This window comes from Oncorhynchus mykiss, chromosome 19, assembly GCF_057628025.1.
Source record: "Oncorhynchus mykiss isolate SJ-2025 chromosome 19, ASM5762802v1, whole genome shotgun sequence".
NCBI classification, from domain to species: domain Eukaryota; kingdom Metazoa; phylum Chordata; class Actinopteri; order Salmoniformes; family Salmonidae; genus Oncorhynchus; species Oncorhynchus mykiss.
In genome coordinates, this window is record NC_143040.1 from 58,375,408 (window position 1) to 58,397,781 (window position 22,374).

The window sequence follows — 22,374 nt, forward strand, 5'->3', positions numbered from 1 at the left end:
GAAAACAGCAGGTCTGGGACAGGTAGCACGTCCGGTGAACAGATCAGGGTTCCATAGCCGCAAACACAACAGTTGAAACTGGAGCAGCAGCACAGCCAGGTGGACTGGGGACAGCAAGGAGTCATCATGCCAGGTTGTCCCGAGGCATGGTCCTAGGGCTCAGGTCCCCCGAGAGAGAGAAAGAGAGAATTAGAGAGAGCATACTTACATTCACACAGGACACCGGATAAGAAAGGAGAAATAATCCAGATATGACAGACTGACTCTAGCCCCCCGACACATAAACTACTGCAGCATAAATACTGGAGGCTGATACAGGAGGGGTCAGGAGACACTGTGGCCCCATCCGATGATACCTCCGGACAGGGCCAAACAGGCAGGATATAACCCCACCCACTTTGCCAAAGCACAGCCCCCACACCACTAGAGGGATATCTTCAACCACCAACTTACCATCCTAAGAGACGACAGAGTATAGCCCACAAAGATCTCCCCCACGGCACAACCCAAGGGGGGGGCGCCAACCCAGACAGGAAGACCAAGTCAGTGACTCAACCCACTCAAGTGATACACCCCTCCTAGAGACGGCATGGAAGAGCACCAGTAAGCCAGTGACTCAGCCCCTGTAATAGGGTTAGAGGCAGAGAATCCCAGTGGAGAGAGGGGAACCGGCCAGGCAGAGACCGCAAGGGCGGTTGGTTGCTCCAGTGCCTTTCCGTTCACCTTCACATTCCTGGGCCAGACTACACTCAATCATAGGACCTATTGAAGAGATGAGTCTTCAATAAAGACTTAAAGGTTGAGACCGAGTCTGCGTCTCTCACATGGGTAGGCAGACCATTCCATAAAAATGAAGCTCTATAGGAGAAAGCCCTGCCTCCAGCCGTATTTAGCACTAACTGAAGTTTATTTAGTGCTTTATCCGGGTAGCCTCATCGCAGTTACAGATATGGTAACCGCGATGAGGGCAGGTATTTGGCGGGTGGGAGTGAAGGACACTCTACTGGTATCCCTCCCGCTAGTTAGCAGGGTCAAAACAATTCAGATAATACATATTTTTCCCTTTTGACCCACATTCAAAACTGTCATGCAGGAACGCTCAAGGAGGGGCATTCATGTAAGAACCGATGGGATGCTTGTGGGTGTTCATGAAGGAACTGCCTACATGCAGGAACACACTGAATTGCGGGCTGCAGTTGCACACTAGTTGAAAGCAAGTCTAAGAAGTGGTAGATCTGTTCTATGTGCGCTATTTCTATGCTCCCCGTTCTTAAATTTAGTTTCTTACGTATTTTACATTTGATTAATACACCGTCTTCAAACAGTTGAAAATATATTTAAAAGCGGTCTAGATGGTACAATGATTCTCTACAGTAGGTGATTTTTAATGCACTGTAACGTTGGATACCAGACGCCTATAAGCACTGCATGGACAGAAATTCAACGGAAATTAGGCGAACTATTCGAATTTTAGCAACAAGGAAATGGCGGAGCAATTTCTGCATATTGCACCTTTTAACATTTTGAATTGATCACCTTGTGTCGCAGTGGATTTTAAAATATGCACTCATTGTTTCATTATGTTTACATGTGACACTGGACATATCATCCTCATAGGATGAGGCTACAATACGTTATATCTCAATTCACTGTAGTCTATATGATTTACAGTTTACCTTATTCAGACTTCACTGAAGTTCCCTCTGGGAAAATACTCTCATTTTAATTTTTTATATTCTATTCTAACCCCATGTTCACTGACTAATTTGTGACACAAAGCGCCCAAATAATATTTATGTTAGGGATGGATGTATATGTCAGTGATGTAATAGATTGCAAGTGGTAGATTTTTCTGGACTGACTGACTGTAGGTGCTCTATACTTGAATATTGCTTTACACTACACTAGGTTTAGCTCCAAGACTGTCAGCCAATCATAGCTTTCTCTGGTGATTTCCTGCTAACATCAACCGCAAGTCTATGGGGCCGCAGATCCCCTACATTGATGTGACCATCTCAAAGCCTCCAAGCCAGGGGCCTGGACCACTCTCTCGAAAGCTCTCTGGCCTGCTCCCTCCCTCACACTTTGACCTCATGGCATCAATGGTTGTGTCACATGACAATCTACCCTAGTGAGGTTTGACTGAATCCTTCCAAAATGTATCTATTCACCTCCTCAACTGAGCTTTTACTTTAACATCCCTGCTACTTCAGCCATATATGAACCATTCTTCTTTTTGTCCCACAGGCCATTTGCTCTGAGTGAATTTGCTCATATCCAAATCAGCATACAAAAAAGACCATCATAGAAAATGTATTACAATTTATGTTTCTTTCAATTGTTTCATCATGTTCACATTAATTCAATGTGTTCTATTATAATTGACAATGCTCATTGCTTGTGCATTGAGTTACGTTAAACTGTAAAGGCAGGTCTATTTTATACACATTTAAAACATGTAGAGATATTTTATTTATGGCATAGACATTACAAAATATATTTTGATGCATTTTGAATTCCTATATTTCTATACATACATTTCCCATAAGGGGTCTCAGGCTAGTTACGCTTTGACTCACAACAAACCCATCTAATGACACTGGTTTGATTCTCTCATTGGTCGATTGAGCAAATTAGAAACAATATTATTCTTTCATTCAGAGGGCACATGGTTGGTGATTGTAGACACAGGCAGCTTGTTAAACGAGTTGATTTTAATTGCTCTATGGCAAGTGAGCGCTCCACAATTGAAAGATGACTGTGACAATTTGGCTCTCCAGTGTATCACAGCAGAAGCATTGATGTATACGGCCATTTGTTTTGATATATTTTCCTGTTTATATATTTTCCAATTTCATAACACACAGTAAGTCAATACAAACACTGCCTAGTCAGTAAATGAATGTGAGATGAATTAATTACTATAGTGAGTCTGGTTCAACTGATGCCTTGCCCAAAGAATGCATCTAAAATAATGAGAACATTAACATTGTCCACTCAATGTTGCATGTATTCTCAAAACAATATTCTGTAGGTCATCTTTCAAAAAAAATAATGGTTATTTAAAAAACTTTACATAAAAAGGACACGTTTAATTTGCTGCAAACCAAATGATATGGCCTCCATATTAAATGCAGTACAAAAATGCATAATGAAAAGCTCACTAGGTGAAGCAGTCCCCTAATGAGTACATGAGTACATGAAGCAGTTAATAGCAGTTAATAGCAGAACTAGTTAGCAGTTAATAGCAGAACTACCTGACAATACACCCTCCCCTTACAAAATGCACACATGCCAGCGCTTATCAAACAACGCAGTTCAGTTGATTTCATCCACATTACACACACTGAGAACAGAATATAAATAGTTTCTAAAAATATAATATATTAGATATGTGTACTGTTTTCAGTTAGACAAGAACACAATGATCAACTCAGGCTCCTGCTCAATAGAGAGGAGCCAAACGACTTTCCCTTGTCTGAAAATCCCCCCTCGCTCTCTGTCTCCAGGTCATTTAATGGTGCCTCTATACTGAGCACCTTTGACCCATAGAACATTACTATGGGTTGGCAGCTTGTTTGACTTCAGTTCCCTGTTAGTGTCTCTGGCTCTAACAGCTTTTCCCTCCATTTTGAAAGGCTGTTGTGCTGCTGATTGTAGATTTCTTCAGCTCTATCCTCATGGACTGGCTTTCTGCTCTCTGCTCCAGCCTCATTCCTCCAGACATCCCCAGGGCTCCCAGCATGGCTTTGCCCGTCTTCAGGCCCTTGGACATGGGGATACGGGTGAGCCCTGCCCGGGGTGGGTGGACATCATGCTGGGCGATAAAGGGATAGGATAGAAAGAGGAGAGGGGGTGAGAGACGAGGAGGCCACAACAGAGAAACGGGTAGAAGAAAAGGATCAATTACTGAGGGGGAATATCAATGAAAACATTTCCCTTAGAGAACATATACTATAGGAACTGTCCTTCTTTCAAGACCAACTCAGTGGGGGAGTAATGCTGAGAGTCATGTTACGGCGTATGGCAGCCTACTGGCTATGTGCTGCCTTTCTTCTGTCAGTAAGGGTGTTTGTGTGAGAATGAACACACTGAGCAGCAGCTATAAGTGACAGGATGATTGTAACATGGTGGCAGATTGCCACATCATTAGAGCTCTGTTGTCTGGAGGGCTGTTGATAAAGCTCACTCTGTCACGCTACCATTTGCCCCACAAAGACCTCATTATACCACGCATTCAATGAGATGCTACCTTGTCGCCCATCAATATGTTACATAACAGAAAGGAATGTACATGTCCACAATCTTTCAAAATCATTATTTTTATAGTTCATAAACATAATTATTTTCATAGATTTCCTTTTATTAGATTCCTAATTTAATTGTCGGTGCATAGGGTTAACACAACTCAAAGTATACGTTTGAGCCAGTTAATAACACATTAACATAACAACCAGGTGAATTGATGTACTGAGGAGACTCACCACAGCTTGTGTTGGTCTGGCAGGGGTGGACGTGACTGCAGTGATGGTGATGCTGCTCATCACTTTACTGGGTGTGGTTTTGACAGTAGTGGCACTATGGCGAGGGGAGCGCAACACTGTGCCTGTGGATAACATCATCTCTCTGCTACACTCTGTTGCCATGCCGACAGGCCTAACCACCACCTTGGGTCCTGTGTTGTTGTGGCCCTCCGAGGGGCCCTTATTGAACTGGGAGCCGTGCAGGTGGATGTGAATCTTGTTGTCCTCTGTGGTGGTGATGATACTGGCATTGGAATTGTACTTCCTGATCGGTGTGGGGACCATCTGTTTCTCAGGGGTCACCTTGAACACGGCTCGGCCCATGGTCATCTCCTGGGGCTCTGGGGAGGTGGACATGTTGGACACCATAGAAGCGCTAACTGTCATGATGGATATGGGTGATATGGGTCTGCCTGATGAGGAGGAGGCCTTGCTGATCTCTGGTGACTTGGCCCTGGAGATGGTGGTGACGGTGACCGGGGACTTGGACCTCTCTGGTCCCCCTGGCCCGGCACTGGCTTTTCCCCTTGAAGCTGCGGCAGTGTGGGTGGGAATGATAGTGATCCGAGGCTTCTGGTGGCCCTGCAGGGTGGGACTGAGGCTGAGGCTGGAGCTGGAATAGAGGTCCTCAGTAGAAGGACTGCTGATCTCCAAGGTAGCCGTGCTGTTCTCGTGGTCTGGGGTCACTCTGATGCGTAAAGGCTGCCCTTGCTTCTGGGACATGGCCAGATCAGAATGCATGGATTCACTGTTGACATGGACAGACTTGTCCAGATTACCACCCTGAGGGATGATTTCCCTCTTCCTCATCCAGGGAATCCAGGACTTCTTCATGCTGAGGTCAGCAGCAACAGAGGGTGAGTAGCGTTCATGACCACCAGCTTTCTCTGTGGGTTTCTTGAGACCCTTCTGTCGAAGATTACTCATGATGTGATTCTCTTCCTGGACGGACTTCCTGATGAACACGGCTGGGGTGTCCTCTTCTGCCGTCTCATTGGCCAGCGCATCAGTCTGAACTCCTGTGGACGCCATGGCAATGTCCACCATCCTCCTCCCGTTCAGACTGGGTCGTAGAGCGCGGCTGTGGCGCTTGGTCACCTCCAGCTCTTTGGTGAGGTGGAGGACCTCAATGCTCATGTTGTTCTTCTTCTCCTCTTCCTCTAGGAACCTCTGCTGGAGGAATGAGTAGTCCACTTGGAGTTGAGAGAGCTGGTCTTCTTTGTGCATCAGCTCATGGATCTTCTCCTTGAGGGCTACCATGTCATTCTGCATGTCTCTGGTGTTGGCGTTCTCTGTCCTGCAGCGCTGTCGTAGGTCTGCCTCCTGGCTCTCCACCTCTCCATTCTCTATTGCTTTAGTCCTGGCGATCTGACTCCTCATCTCCTCCACCTGCTGGGAGAGAATGTTGGCCTTGTCTTGCTCCGTCATTAACTTTTTCTCCAGCAGGTCATACTGATCCTCTGTCTTTATCAAATCGCCCTCCACAACCTCCAGCTGCTTGAGACGGTTTTTCAACCGCTCTATTTCAAACGTTAGCTCCTTCACCCTGTTGTCCTCTTTCGAACTCCCATCTGACAAGCTTCCCAGTTCCCTCTTTGCTATGTTATTTGTGGATATATTTTCTGCCTCCTGCAATCCATCTGACCTCTTGTTCATTTGGCTGACTTTGGAGCTCAGATCCTTGCTCTTTTTCATTTCACATGTGAGCTTAGTGCTAAGCTCTCCTTTCTCTCTGGTGAGGGTCCCAACCTTGGCCTCCATCTCTGATTTCAAAGTCAGGAGCTTTTTACTCTCCTCTATCAATCTCTCAGTCACCTCCATGACCTTGACCTGCTCCACTTTGAACATCTTACTCAGATCATCCCTCTTCTTCTCCTCTAACAGCATTCTCTCCATCATATTATTTTTCTCATCAACCATTACCATAGTGAATGATTTCAGCTTTGCCAGGTCATCTTTAAGGCCCTGCTCAGTCTTTTCCAGTCTCAGCTCAGAGGATTCCATCTCTTTCATGCGTATCTTAACGGCCACCAGTTCGTCGGCAAGCTCCTTTGACACGTCCTTCTCTCTCTCCAGAGTGGCGTGTAACTGGAAGCACTCCGCCTTGCTGGCATTGAAAGCCCCCTCTAGTCTCTCCAGTTCCACCATTCTCCTCTGGAGCTTCTCCACTTGCAGTTTGAGTTCTTTCCCTCGACTCTCTTCCTCCTGCAACCTCTTCCTCAGCTCCCTGCACTGGGCCTCTGCCTTGGTGATCTCCTCGTCCTGCCCTTCCATCTGAAATACCCGTTTGCGGAGGTTCTCCAGTTCAGTCATTAGGTTAGAGTTCCCACAATCCCCTTTGCTGATCTTGTCCCTCAGCTCGTCCAGCTCCTCCTTTGACGTCCTCAGAGCCCCGTTGCTCTCCTCCAGCTCCTCCTTTGACCTCCTCAGAGCCCATTTGCTCTCCTCCAGCTCCTCCTTTGACCTCCTCAGAGCCCCGTTGCTCTCCTCCAGCATGTCTTCTGACCTCCTCAGAGCCCCATTGCGCTCCTCCTCTGACCTCCTCAGAGCCCTGTTGCTCTCCTCCAGCTCCTCCAGAGTGTGGGTGAGTCCAGACAGCTTGACATCCAACTGGCGGTTCTGGGACTCCTGGGTGGCCAGCTTGGCTGTAATCTCCTCCTGCTCCTGGGTAAACTTGGCCTGGCACTCACTCAGCTCGCCCTCCAAGCTCAGGGCCCTCTGTCTGTCCTCCTGGGCCCGGGCACTGGCGTTGCTCAGGTCCTGCTCCCTCTGGGACAGCTGCTGGGTCAGCTCCTGGACCCTCTGGCTCTGCTGGTCCATCTGCTCCAGGTGGAGTTGCCGCTCGTCCACCAGCATCAGGGCAAAGGACTTCAGTTTGACCAGCTCCTCCCTCACCTTCTCCAAACGCTTGGTGTTCTCCTTCTCTTTACGGACCTGGTAGGCTTTCTCATTCTCCAGCAACCTCTTCAATCTGGCAAGAGAAACATTTTTTTTTACCATTAAGGATGTGTAAACTGTTCTGCTGGACTGTACATCCTAGAAGTAATTTTATTTGGCGTATCATTCTGTAATGTAATCTTTCACAAAGAAAAATATAATTTAAACATCATTCACTTCAGCCAAGCTTGATACTTTGTAGCACAATCATTTTTTGAATTTCTACAGAAATGTCAAACCATAGAGAATTGGTCTCACATGACAGGAGTGATTGAACACAATATACAGTAAGCTGCCATGAAACTTAAACACTGAGATACTATTTATTTACAAGACATGACTACTGATATTTGCTGCTGCTACATACTCTTTGGGATGTATTCAATCATATTTATCAAAAGGGATTCCCAATTAATAAACCTGATAGATGTTAGCCTGATTTCCTCTGGATCCGTTTATTTTACTGCATAAAGGATGATCAGGATAAGGAAGGATTAATGAAAAAACACATGATTCTGTGTCACAGGGAACAATGATGGGTCAGATCAGACACTGAACCCTCCACTAATTCTTTCTGGCTCAGACAGCCATGGCTCGCACACTTAATTTGGCAAAGAGCTGCAGCACACTGAACGATCTAGTACACTAGGAAAAACTGCCAAAAACTCCCTTGCTGTTTTCCATCCTTGCTGCTGAAATCAAGACTGAGAAAACAAAATGTGAGTGAAAGTTTGATTAATCCCCCACTGAGTCTCTTTTTCTCTCTGCTTCTTTTTATGCTGTGCGTGTCCATGTGAGGAATCTCTCCACACTGAATGCAAAGTTGTCTTGGGAACTCTCCTAACCATCTTTTGCCTGAAGTTTTTATACAGTAAATCTCACAATGAGCTAGGATATCAACCAAGAAACATATTTCTGACTGCAGTACATTTTATACCAGCAGAAACATTTGCACTCTAAACAACTTAGACACCAACCAAAACTTACCCACTATTCTAGATGAACTACAGGAGAGTCCATGTCTAGCATGTTTGCCATAGTACAGGATCCACTCCAAGTTCAGAGTTGGCATTTCTCCACAAGAACTCTACCATCACATTCCAAGCATGTCATCAGGACAATGAAAGGTGAATAAATGCTGTGTGTGTAGCACCGGACTTTTAGCTGGTGACGTCAACTCACCCATAGGCAGTTAGGCAGAGATCTGTGGGGCTGTGGTTTAGACTGTGAGGAAGTAGGAGGGACCCTGGTCAGATGAGGGCGTTCTTTACACTCCTCCTTAATTTGTTTCCCCCCTTTCCTGTGTTCACTAACAGGCAATGTGTTTCAAGAGAAATGGCTCCTACACACAGGCTACTACAAAAGCCTGTGTACACAAGTGATTCAGACACTTCTTACATTACTTAAAGCGGTCTCCATAGACACAGCGCTGTTTTGGCTAAGCCAAATTCTGTTGATGGAAAACAATGCAAAGTAGCCCTGTGATTCATCTCCTAATACCCCTGCCTACAGACAGGAAGCTTTAAGCTCAGTAGGAGAGAGGACAGCGAGTCTGTCTGCTGTTGTGTCATCTTGGGAGATGAGGATCTGCGTTCTGCTCCGTATAAAGCTGACGTATAATGGGGAAAACAGATAGGGATGAGCCAGTTCCGCTCCCTGGAGGTGAGGAGATAGACTCTATGAACACTCGGACACATGGGAACCCTGACAATGGTTTTATGAGGTGCTGACTCTGAGCGATATGGTATGGATCAATACAGAGACCGTAGGCCTAGAACTCTACAGCTCACAGACAAACAAACAAACTTCTGTCTTCAACAACAAGAATGAATGGCAATGCAATGAATCTGTAATTAACTATTGTCACAACTTCCACTGAAGGTATCTCCTCTTCCTGTTCGGGCGGTGCTCGGCGGTTTTCATCGCCGGCCTACTAGCTGCCACTGATCCATTTTTCGTTTGTGCCTGTCTTATTGTTTACACTTGTGTCTTATTAGTTGATTTCGGTGGGTATATTTACCTCCGCTGCCTGCTAGTCTTTGTGCGGGATTGGTTGCTGTGGTTACGTTGTTAGGGGTGCGTGTCTGCACCACAGGGTTTTCTTTTCTCACGGCAGTTGTGCCGGTTGGTATGAGTTTAGGAGTAGAGGTTTCTCCTCTGTGTGTAGCCTTTATTTCCCTGTGTGTGTTAACCTCATTTGGGCGTGTTTCAGTCCCATGTTGTAGTTGGGTTGGGACTGCTCAATAAACAATTGTGCCACTGGGACTTCCTTGCTCTCCTGCTCCTGATTCCTGCACCTCCCTCCTTTAGGAGGTACGTAACAACTATCCCTTTTTAGAGCTCATCATACTTCAAATCAAATTTTATTTGTCACATGCACCAAATTAAAGGGGAGTAGATCTTACAGTGAAATTACCTCTATACAGAGGATGTGTTGAATTCTAGATTCTAATAGAGCAGATCTTTTGTTTATGTTGAAGGATTATGAGCATCGGTATCATTCAAATCCCAATGCCAAGTCAGATCACCATGTCAGCCTACTGTACAGAGTATCATCCAGCCTCTACAGCAGGGGTGGATAACTCATTTTGCTCCACGGGCCGCATTTGGTCTTCACCGAGGCCTGGAGGAACACACTTAAAATTGGTTATATTTCCCATCGTAAAATGTTTCTAAAAATAGTCCTCTATCCATTGCTTTGCATCGATTGCTCCCTGACTGTCTAGCTTCGGTTTCGATGACTGTTAGCGAGCTGGACAGAGACTTTTGAGCCATTATAATTTCTACACAGTTTGGTTTTAGTCATTTCAATGTCGATATAAGATTTTTTTGACTGAAAAATGAAAAATAATAATATAATAATAATATATATATATATATATATATATATTTTTTTTAAATGACTCAAACCACCCCCTAACCGAATTGAATTGGCTTGCCATCGGGATCTGGTCTGTGGGCCGTATGTTTGACACTCCTGCTCTACAGTGTGCCACTTGATCTTCATACACACTTACCCATGTCCATAAGTCATTGACACCTAAGCAATCGGCACTCTAAAATTACCCTCACACAAAGGTCACAGGCATGATGTCACTGTCAATTGGGCCTACAGCGGCAAGGTCACATTGGGGAGAAGTCACTCACACCTGACCTTCAGACGTAAAGTAGAGCTCCCTATCTCCCTGGAGAAACAGTAATTCAGGAGTTAGTAACTGTGGTCAAACGGCTGCCCTGTCAAACCCATCAGAGGTGTAGCAATGTCCTCAGGAGCCCCTCGTGATCTAAGGCCAAGTCAAAGTCTCCAACAAGCAGCAGCATTGACCTTTAACTTCTTATGGCTGCAGGGGCACTATTGAGTAGCTTGGATGAAAGGTGCCCAGAATAAACGGCCTGCTCCTCAGTCTCAGTTGCTAATATATGCATATTATTATTAGTATTGGATAGAAAACACTCTGCATTTTCTACAACTGTTTGAATGATGTCTGTGAGTATAACAGAACTCATATGGCAGGCAAAAACCAGAGAAGAAATCCAAACAGGAAGTGAGAAATCTATTTTAAACCCATCACCTATTGAAATTCACTTCCTAGGGCTTCTACTAGATGTCTAACGTCTATAGAAATTTGAATGAGGCTTCTACTGTGTTGTGGGACTGAATAAGAGGGGAATGAATCAGACTACTGGCAGAGAGCCAGTTCCAGGTCACGCGCATAGCACATGATATCTTCCTGCGTTCCGTTCCTCCTCAAGACACAAAGGAATTCTCCGGTTGGAACTTTATTGAAGATTTATGATAAAAACATCCTAATGATTGATTCTGTACTTAGTTTGAAATGTTTCTTCGACCTGTAATGTAACTTTTTGAAGTTTTTGTCCGAAGAAAAGGTCGACCAGCACCAACGTTTGGATAGGTTTACCAAACGCGCTAACAAAAGTAGCTAATTGGACATAAATAACAGACATTATCGAACAAATCAAGCATTTATTTTGGACCTGGGATTCCTGGGAGTGCATTCTGATGAAGATCATCAAAGGTAAGGGAATATTTATCATGTAATTTCTGGTTTATGTTGACTCTAACATGGCGGCTAATTTGACTATTGTTCTGAGTGCCGTCTCAGATTATTGAATGGTTTGCTTTTTCCGTAAAGTTTTTTTGAAATCTGACACAGCAGTTGCATTAAGGAGAGGTATATCTATAATTCCATGTGTATAACTTGTATTATCGTCTACATTTATGATGAGTATTTCTGTTGAATTGATGTGGCTATGCAAAATCACTGGATGTTTTTGGAACTAGTGAATGTAACGCACCAATGTAAATTCAGATTTTTTGATATAAATATGAACTTTATCAAACAAAACATACATGTATTGTGTAACATGAAGTCCTATGCGTGTCATCTGATGAAGATCATTAAAGGTTAGTGATTTAATTTTATCTCTATTTGTGCTTTTTGTGACTCCTCTCTTTGGCTGGAAAAATGGCTGTGCTTATTGTGGTTTGGTGGTGACCTAACAATCGTTTGTGGTGCTTTTGCTGAAAAGCATATTTGAAATCGGACACTGTGGTGGGATTAACAACAAGATTACCTTTAAAACAGTATAAGATACATGTATGTTTGAGGAATTTGAATTATGACATTTCTGTTGTTTTGAATTTAGCACCCTGCACTTTCACTGGCTGTTGTCATATCATCCCGTTTTAACGGGATTGCAGCACAAAGTTAAACAACCAGACTATATTGTAATGACGATGGTTAAACAACCAGACTATATTGTAATGAAGATGGTTAAACAACCAGACTATATTGTAATGACGATGGTTAAACAACCAGACTATATTGTAATGAAGATGGTTAAACAACCAGACTATATTGTAATGAAGATGGTTAAACAACCAGACTATATTGTAATGAAGATGGTTAAACAACCAGACTATATTGTAATGAAGATGGTTAAACAACCAGACTATAGTGTAATGACGCTGGTTAAACAACCAGACTATATTGTAATGACGATGGTTAAACAATCAGACTATATTGTAATGACGATGGTTAAATAACCAGACTATATTGTAATGAAGATGGTTAAACAACCAGACTATATTGTAATGACGATGGTTAAACAACCAGACTATATTGTAATGACGATGGTTAAACAACCAGACTATATTGTAATGACGATGTAACGGTTTTCTGTATGAGAAGGAGAGTCGGACCAAAATGCAGCGTGTAGATTGCGATTCATGTTTAATGAAAAAACACACTAAACACAACAAAAACAATAAACGTAACGAAAACCTAAACAGCCTATCTGGTGAAAACACATAGACAGGAACAATCACCCACAAACACACAGTGAAACCCAGGCTACCTAAATATGGTTCCCAATCAGAGACAATGACGAACACCTGCCTCTGATTGAGAACCATATCAGGCCGAACATAGAACTAGACAAACTAGACATGTAACATAGAATGCCCACTCAGATCACACCCTGACCAACCACAACATAGAAATATACAAAGTAAACTACGGTCAGGGTGTGACAGACGATGGTTAAACAACCAGACTATATTGTAATGAAGATGGTTAAACAACCAGACTATATTGTAATGACGCTGGTTAAACAACCTTACTATATTGTAATGAAGATGGTTAAACAACCAGACTATATTGTAATGAAGATAGTTAAACAACCAGACTATATTGTAATGACGCTGGTTAAACAACCAGACTATATTGTAATGAAGATAGTTAAACAACCAGACTATATTGTAATGAAGATGGTTAAACAACCAGACTATATTGTAATGACGCTGGTTAAACAACCTTACTATATTGTAATGAAGATGGTTAAACAACCAGACTATATTGTAATGAAGATGGTTAAACAACCAGACTATATTGTAATGACGCTGGTTAAACAACCAGACTATATTGTAATGAAGATGGTTAAACAACCAGACTATATTGTAATGAAGATGGTTAAACAACCAGACTATATTGTAATGAAGATGGTTAAACAACCAGACTGACTATATTGTAATGACGATGGTTAAACAACCAGACCATATTGTAATGAAGATGGTTAAACAACCAGACTGACTATATTGTAATGACGATGGTTAAACAACCAGACCATATTGTAATGAAGATAGTTAAACAACCAGACTATATTGTAATGACGCTGGTTAAACAACCAGACTATATTGTAATGAAGATAGTTAAACAACCAGACTAAAATGTAATGAAGATGGTTAAACAACCAGACTATATTGTAATGAAGATGGTTAAACAACCAGACTATATTGTAATGAAGATGGTTAAACAACCAGACTATATTGTAATGACGCTGGTTAAACAACCAGACTATATTGTAATGAAGATGGTTAAACAACCAGACTATATTGTAATGAAGATGGTTAAACAACCAGACTATATTGTAATGAAGATGGTTAAACAACCAAACTATATTGTAATGACGCTGGTTAAACAACCAGACTATATTGTAATGACAATGGTTAAACAACCAGACTATATTGTAATGACGCTGGTTAAACAACCTTACTATATTGTAATGAAGATGGTTAAACAACCAGACTATATTGTAATGAAGATGGTTAAACAACCAGACTATATTGTAATGAAGATGGTTAAACAACCAGACTATATTGTAATGACGATGGTTAAACAACCAGACTATATTGTAATGAAGATGGTTAAACAACCAGACTATATTGTAATGAAGATGGTTAAACAACCAGACTATATTGTAATGACGATGGTTAAACAACCAGACTATATTGTAATGAAGATGGTTAAACAACCAGACTATATTGTAATGAAGATGGTTAAACAACCAGACTATATTGTAATGAAGATGGTTAAACAACCAGACTGACTATATTGTAATGACGATGATTAAACAACCAGACTATATTGTAATGAAGATGGTTAAACAACCAGACTATATTGTAATGAAGATGGTTAAACAACCAGACTATATTGTAATGAAGATGGTTAAACAACCAGACTATATTGTAATGACGATGGTTAAACAACCAGACTATATTGTAATGACAATGGTTAAACAACCAGACTATATTGTAATGACGATGGTTAAACAACCAGACTATATTGTAATGAAGATGATTAAACAACCAGACTATATTGTAATGAAGATGGTTAAACAACCAGACTATATTGTAATGACGATGGTTAAACAACCAGACTATATTGTAATGACGATGGTTAAACAACCAGACTATATTGTAATGACGCTGGTTAAACAACCAGACTATATTGTAATGAAGATGGTTAAACAACCAGACTATATTATAATGACGATGGTTAAACAACCAGACTATATTGTAATGAAGATGGTTAAACAACCAGACTATATTGTAATGACGATGGTTAAACAACCAGACTATATTGTAATGAAGATGGTTAAACAACCAGACTATATTGTAATGAAGATGGTTAAACAACCAGACTATATTGTAATGAAGATGGTTAAACAACCAGACTATATTGTAATGAAGATGGTTAAACAACCAGACTATAGTGTAATGACGCTGGTTAAACAACCAGACTATATTGTAATGACGATGGTTAAACAACCAGACTATATTGTAATGACGATGGTTAAATAACCAGACTATATTGTAATGAAGATGGTTAAACAACCAGACTATATTGTAATGACGCTGGTTAAACAACCAGACTATATTGTAATGACGCTGGTTAAACAAACAGACTATATTGTAATGACGATGGTTAAACAACCAGACTATATTGTAATGACGATGGTTAAACAACCAGACTATATTGTAATGACGATGGTTAAACAACCAGACTATATTGTAATGACGATGGTTAAACAACCAGACTATATTGTAATGACGATGGTTAAACAACCAGACTATATTGTAATGAAGATGGTTAAACAACCAGACTATATTGTAATGAAGATGGTTAAACAACCAGACTATATTGTAATGAAGATGGTTAAACAACCAGACTATATTGTAATGACGATGGTTAAACAACCAGACTATATTGTAATGACGCTGGTTAAACAACCAGACTATATTATAATGACGATGGTTAAACAACCAGACTATATTGTAATGAAGATGGTTAAACAACCAGACTATATTGTAATGACGATGGTTAAACAACCAGACTATATTGTAATGAAGATGGTTAAACAACCAGACTATATTGTAATGAAGATGGTTAAACAACCAGACTATATTGTAATGAAGATGGTTAAACAACCAGACTATATTGTAATGAAGATGGTTAAACAACCAGACTATAGTGTAATGACGCTGGTTAAACAACCAGACTATATTGTAATGACGATGGTTAAACAACCAGACTATATTGTAATGACGATGGTTAAATAACCAGACTATATTGTAATGAAGATGGTTAAACAACCAGACTATATTGTAATGACGCTGGTTAAACAACCAGACTATATTGTAATGACGCTGGTTAAACAAACAGACTATATTGTAATGACGATGGTTAAACAACCAGACTATATTGTAATGACGATGGTTAAACAACCAGACTATATTGTAATGACGATGGTTAAACAACCAGACTATATTGTAATGACGATGGTTAAACAACCAGACTATATTGTAATGACGATGTAACGGTTTTCTGTATGAGAAGGAGAGTCGGACCAAAATGCAGCGTGTAGATTGCGATTCATGTTTAATGAAAAAACACAGTAAACACAAACACTACAAAAACAATAAACGTAACGAAAACCTAAACAGCCTATCTGGTGAAAACACATAGACAGGAACAATCACCCACAAACACACAGTGAAACCCAGGCTACCTAAATATGGTTCCCAATCAGAGACAATGACGAACACCTGCCTCTGATTGAGAACCATATCAGGCCGAACATAGAACTAGACAAACTAGACATGTAACATAGAATGCCCACTCAGATCACACCCTGACCAACCACAACATAGAAATATACAAAGTAAACTACGGTCAGGGTGTGACAGACGATGGTTAAACAACCAGACTATTGTTATGGTGAGTGAATGAGGACCCAAAAGCGAACTAACTTAAACAGAGCTTCTTTAATAACCAAACATAGGTAGGCTCAGATAGACCGGCAGATTCCGACAGGACAGGACAAGGTTACAGCAAACATGACGATAGTCTGGCTCAGGCATGAAACACAACAAACAAGAATCCGACAAGGACAGGAACAGAAACAGAGAGAGATATAGGGACCTAATCAGAGGGAAAAAGGGAACAGGTGGGAAACGGGGTGAATGGGTAGTTAGAGGAGACAAGGAACAGCTGGGAGAAAGCGGGGGAGAAAAGGTAACCTAACAACGACCAGCAGAGGGAGACAGGGTGAAGGGAAAGGACAGAGACAAGACACAACATGACATTACATGACAGTACCCCCCCACTCACCGAGCGCCTCCTGGCGCACTCGAGGAGGAAACCTGGCGGCAACGGAGGAAATCCTCGATCAGCGCACGGTCCAGCACGTCCCGAGAGGGAACCCAACTCCTCTCCTCAGGACCGTACCCCTCCCAATCTACGAGGTACTGGTGACCACGGCCCCGAGGACGCATGTCCAAAATTCTACGGACCCTGTAGATGGGTGCGCCCTCGACAAGGATGGGGGGGGGGGGGGGGGAGACGAGCGGGGGCGCGAAGGACGGGCTTGATGCAGGAGACATGGAAGACCGGGTGGACGCGACGAAGGTATCGCGGAAGAAGAAGTCGAACTGCGACAGGATTAATGACCCGAGAAATACGGAACGGACCAATGAACCGCGGGGTCAACTTGCGAGAAGCCGTCTTAAGGGGAAGGTTCTGAGTGGAGAGCCAAACTCTCTGACCGCGACAATATCTAGGACTCTTAGTTCTACGCTTATTAGCAGCCCTCACAGTCTGCGTCCTATAACGGCAAAGTGCAGACCTGACCCTCTTCCAGGTGCGCTCGCAACGTTGGACAAAAGCCTGAGCGGAGGGGACGCTGGACTCGGCGAACTGAGATGAGAACAGCGGAGGCTGGTACCCGAGGCTACTCTGAAAAGGAGATAGCCCGGTCGCAGACGAAGGAAGCGAGTTGTGGGCGTATTCTGCCCAGGGGAGCTTTTCTGACCAAGACGCAGGGTTACGAAAAGAAAGACTGCGTAAGATGCGACCAATAGTCTGATTGGCCCGTTCTGCTTGACCGTTAGACTGGGGGTGAAAGCCGGAAGAGAGACTGACGGAAGCCCCAATCAAACGGCAAAACTCCCTCCAAAATTGAGACGTGAATTGCGGACCTCTGTCCGAAACGACGTCTGACGGAAGGCCATGAATTCTGAAAACATTCTCGATGATGATTTGTGCCGTCTCTTTAGCTGAAGGAAGCTTAGCAAGGGGAATGAAATGAGCCGCCTTAGAGAACCTATCGACAACCGTAAGAATAACAGTCTTCCCCGCTGACGAAGGCAGTCCGGTGACAAAATCTAAGGCGATGTGAGACCACGGTCGAGAGGGAATAGGAAGCGGCCTGAGACGGCCGGCAGGAGGAGAGTTACCGGACTTAGTCTGCGCGCAGACCGAACAAGCAGCCACGAAACGACGCGTGTCATGCTCCCGGGTGGGCCACCAAAAACGCTGGCGAATGGAAGCAAGCGTACCCCGAACGCCAGGGTGGCCGGCTAACTTGGCAGAGTGAGCCCACTGAAGAACGGCCAGACGAGTAGGAACGGGAACGAAAAGAAGGTTCCTAGGACAAGCGCGCGGCGACGGAGTGTGAGTGAGCGCTTGTTTTACCTGCCTCTCAATTCCCCAGACAGTCAACCCGACAACACGCCCCTCAGGGAGAATCCCCTCGGGGTCAGTGGAAGCTACTGAAGAACTGAAGAGACGAGACAAAGCATCAGGCTTGGTGTTCTTAGAGCCCGGACGATAAGAAATCACGAACTCGAAACGAGCGAAAAACAGCGCCCAACGCGCCTGACGCGCATTAAGTCGTTTGGCAGAACGGATGTACTCAAGGTTCCTATGGTCGGTCCAAACGACAAAAGGAACGGTCGCCCCCTCCAACCACTGTCGCCATTCGCCTAGGGCTAACCGGATGGCGAGCAGTTCGCGGTTACCCACATCATAGTTACGTTCCGACGGCGACAGGCGATGAGAAAAATACGCGCATGGGTGGACCTTGTCGTCAGAGAGGGAGCGCTGAGAAAGGATGGCTCCCACGCCCACCTCTGACGCGTCAACCTCGACAACGAACTGTCTAGAGACGTCAGGTGTAACAAGGATAGGAGCGGATGTAAAACGATTCTTGAGGAGATCAAAAGCTCCCTGGGCGGAAACGGACCACTTAAAGCACGTCTTGACAGAAGTAAGGGCTGTGAGAGGAGCTGCCACCTGACCGAAATTACGGATGAAACGACGATAGAAGTTCGCGAAGCCGAGAAAGCGCTGCAGCTCGACGCGTGACTTAGGGACGGGCCAATCAATGACAGCTTGGACCTTAGCGGGATCCATCTTAATGCCTTCAGCGGAAATAACAGAACCGAGAAATGTGACGGAGGAGGCATGAAAAGTGCACTTCTCAGCCTTCACAAAAAGACAATTCTCTAAAAGGCGCTGGAGGACACGTCGAACGTGCTGAACATGAATCTGGAGTGACGGTGAAAAAATCAGGATATCGTCAAGGTAAACGAAAACAAAGATGTTCAGCATGTCTCTCAGGACATCATTGACTAATGCCTGAAAGACAGCTGGAGCGTTAGCGAGGCCGAAAGGAAGAACCCGGTATTCAAAGTGCCCTAACGGAGTGTTAAACGCCGTCTTCCACTCGTCCCCCTCCCTGATGCGCACGAGATGGTAAGCGTTACGAAGGTCCAACTTAGTGAAAAACCTGGCTCCCTGCAGGATCTCGAAGGCTGAAGACATAAGAGGAAGCGGATAACGATTCTTCACTGTTATGTCATTCAGCCCTCGATAATCTATGCAGGGGCGCAGAGACCCGTCCTTCTTCTTGACAAAAAAAACCCCCGCTCCGGCGGGAGAGGAGGAGGGGACTATGGTACCGGCGTCAAGAGCTACAGACAAATAATCTTCGAGAGCCTTACGTTCGGGAGCCGACAGAGAGTATAGTCTACCCCGGGGGGGGGGTGGTTCCCGGAAGGAGATCAATACTACAATCATACGACCGGTGTGGAGGAAGAGAGGTGGCCCTGGACCGACTGAACACCGTGCGCAGATCGTGATATTCCTCCGGCACCCCTGTCAAATCACCAGGCTCCTCCTGTGAAGAAGAGACAGAGGAAACAGGAGGGATAGCAGACATTAAACATTTCACATGACAAGAGACGTTCCAGGAGAGGATAGAATTACTAGACCAATTAATGGAAGGATTATGACAAACTAGCCAGGGATGGCCCAAAACAACAGGTGTAAAAGGTGAACGAAAAATTAAAAAAGAAATGGTTTCACTATGATTACCAGAAACAGTGAGGGTTAAAGGTAGCGTCTCACGCTGAATCCTGGGGAGAGGACTACCATCCAGGGCGAACAAGGCCGTGGGCTCCTTTAACTGTCTGAGAGGAATGTCATGTTCCCGAGCCCAGGTCTCGTCCATAAAACAGCCCTCCGCCCCAGAGTCTATTAAGGCACTGCAGGAAGCTGACGAACCGGTCCAGCGTAGATGGACCGACAAGGTAGTGCAGGATCTTGAAGGAGAGACAGGAGTAGTAGCGCTCACCAGTAGCCCTCCGCTTATTGACGAGCTCTGGCCTTTTACTGGACATGAAGTGACAAAATGACCAGCGGAACCGCAATAGAGACAGAGGCGGTTGGTGATTCTCCGTTCCCTCTCCTTAGTCGAGATGCGGATACCTCCCAGCTGCATGGGCTCAGCACCCGAGCCGGCAGAGGAAGATGGTAGTGATGCGGAGAGGGAGGCGACGGAGAGCGCAAGCTCCTTTCCACGAGCTCGGTGACGAAGATCAACCCGTCGCTCAATGCGAATAGCGAGTTCAATCAAGGAATCCACGCTGGAAGGAACCTCCCGGGAGAGAATCTCATCCTTTACCTCTGCGCGGAAACCCTCCAGAAGACGAGCGAGCAAGGCCGGCTCGTTCCAGCCACTGGAGACAGCAAGAGTGCGAAACTCAATAGAGTAGTCTGTTATGGATCGATTGCCTTGACATAGGGAAGACAGGGCCCTGGAAGCCTCCTCCCCAAAAACAGATCGATCAAAAACCCGTATCATCTCCTCCTTAAAGTCTTGATACTGGTTAGTACACTCAGCCCTTGCCTCCCAGATTGCCGTGCCCCACTCACGAGCCCGTCCAATAAGGAGAGATATGACGTAGGCGACACGAGCAGTGCTCCTGGAGTAAGTGTTGGGCTGGAGAGAAAACACAATATCACACTGGGTGAGGAACGAGCGGCATTCAGTGGGCTCCCCAGAGTAACACGGCGGGTTATTGATTCTGGGCTCCGGAGATTCGAAAGCCCTGGAAGTGGCCGGTGGATCGAGGCGGAGATGGTGAACCTGTTCTGTGAGGTTGGAGACTTGGGTGGCCAGGGTCTCAACGGCATGTCGAGCAGCAGACACTTCCTGCTCGTGTCTGCCTAGCATCGCTCCCTGGATCCCGACGGCTGAGTGGAGAGGATCCGAAGTCGCTGGGTCCATTCTTGGTCGGATTCTTCTGTTATGGTGAGTGAATGAGGACCCAAAAGCGAACTAACTTAAACAGAGCTTCTTTAATAACCAAACATAGGTAGGCTCAGATAGACCGGCAGATTCCGACAGGACAGGACAAGGTTACAGCAAACATGACGATAGTCTGGCTCAGTCATGAAACACAACAAACAAGAATCCGACAAGGACAGGAACAGAAACAGAGAGAGATATAGGGACCTAATCAGAGGGAAAAAGGGAACAGGTGGGAAACGGGGTGAATGGGTAGTTAGAGGAGACAAGGAACAGCTGGGAGAAAGCGGGGGAGAAAAGGTAACCTAACAACGACCAGCAGAGGGAGACAGGGTGAAGGGAAAGGACAGAGACAAGACACAACATGACATTACATGACAACTATATTGTAATGAAGATGGTTAAACAACCAGACTATATTGTAATGACGCTGGTTAAACAACCTTACTATATTGTAATGAAGATGGTTAAACAACCAGACTATATTGTAATGAAGATAGTTAAACAACCAGACTATATTGTAATGACGCTGGTTAAACAACCAGACTATATTGTAATGAAGATGGTTAAACAACCAGACCATATTGTAATGAAGATAGTTAAACAACCAGACTATATTGTAATGACGCTGGTTAAACAACCAGACTATATTGTAATGAAGATAGTTAAACAACCAGACTAAAATGTAATGAAGATGGTTAAACAACCAGACTATATTGTAATGAAGATGGTTAAACAACCAGACTATATTGTAATGAAGATGGTTAAACAACCAGACTATATTGTAATGACGCTGGTTAAACAACCAGACTATATTGTAATGAAGATGGTTAAACAACCAGACTATATTGTAATGAAGATGGTTAAACAACCAGACTATATTGTAATGAAGATGGTTAAACAACCAGACTATATTGTAATGACGCTGGTTAAACAACCAGACTATATTGTAATGACGATGGTTAAACAACCAGACTATATTGTAATGACGCTGGTTAAACAACCTTACTATATTGTAATGAAGATGGTTAAACAACCAGACTATATTGTAATGAAGATGGTTAAACAACCAGACTATATTGTAATGAAGATGGTTAAACAACCAGACTATATTGTAATGACGATGGTTAAACAACCAGACTATATTGTAATGAAGATGGTTAAACAACCAGACTATATT

General features: G+C 43.9%; 1 protein-coding gene across 2 annotated transcripts in view; it reads right to left on the reverse strand.

Annotated features, from left to right (window-relative positions):
* Window positions 1-2,309: 2,309 nt before the first annotated feature.
* Window positions 2,310-22,374, reverse strand: part of LOC110498061 (filamin-A-interacting protein 1) — a 48,099-nt gene continuing 28,034 nt past the window's right edge. The window contains exons 1-3 of one of the 2 annotated variants that reach the window (XM_021574627.3): window positions 8,448-8,688; window positions 4,485-7,494; window positions 2,310-3,817 (exon numbers count right to left, since the gene is read on the reverse strand). In XM_021574627.3, the coding sequence (XP_021430302.2) occupies window positions 3,611-3,817; window positions 4,485-7,379 (3,102 nt within the window). In that variant the 5' untranslated portion in view covers window positions 7,380-7,494; window positions 8,448-8,688 and the 3' untranslated portion in view covers window positions 2,310-3,610. Of the gene's footprint in view, window positions 3,818-4,484; window positions 7,495-8,447; window positions 8,689-22,374 lie in introns of those variants that run through there. The other variant, XM_021574625.3, reaches the window with a different exon arrangement.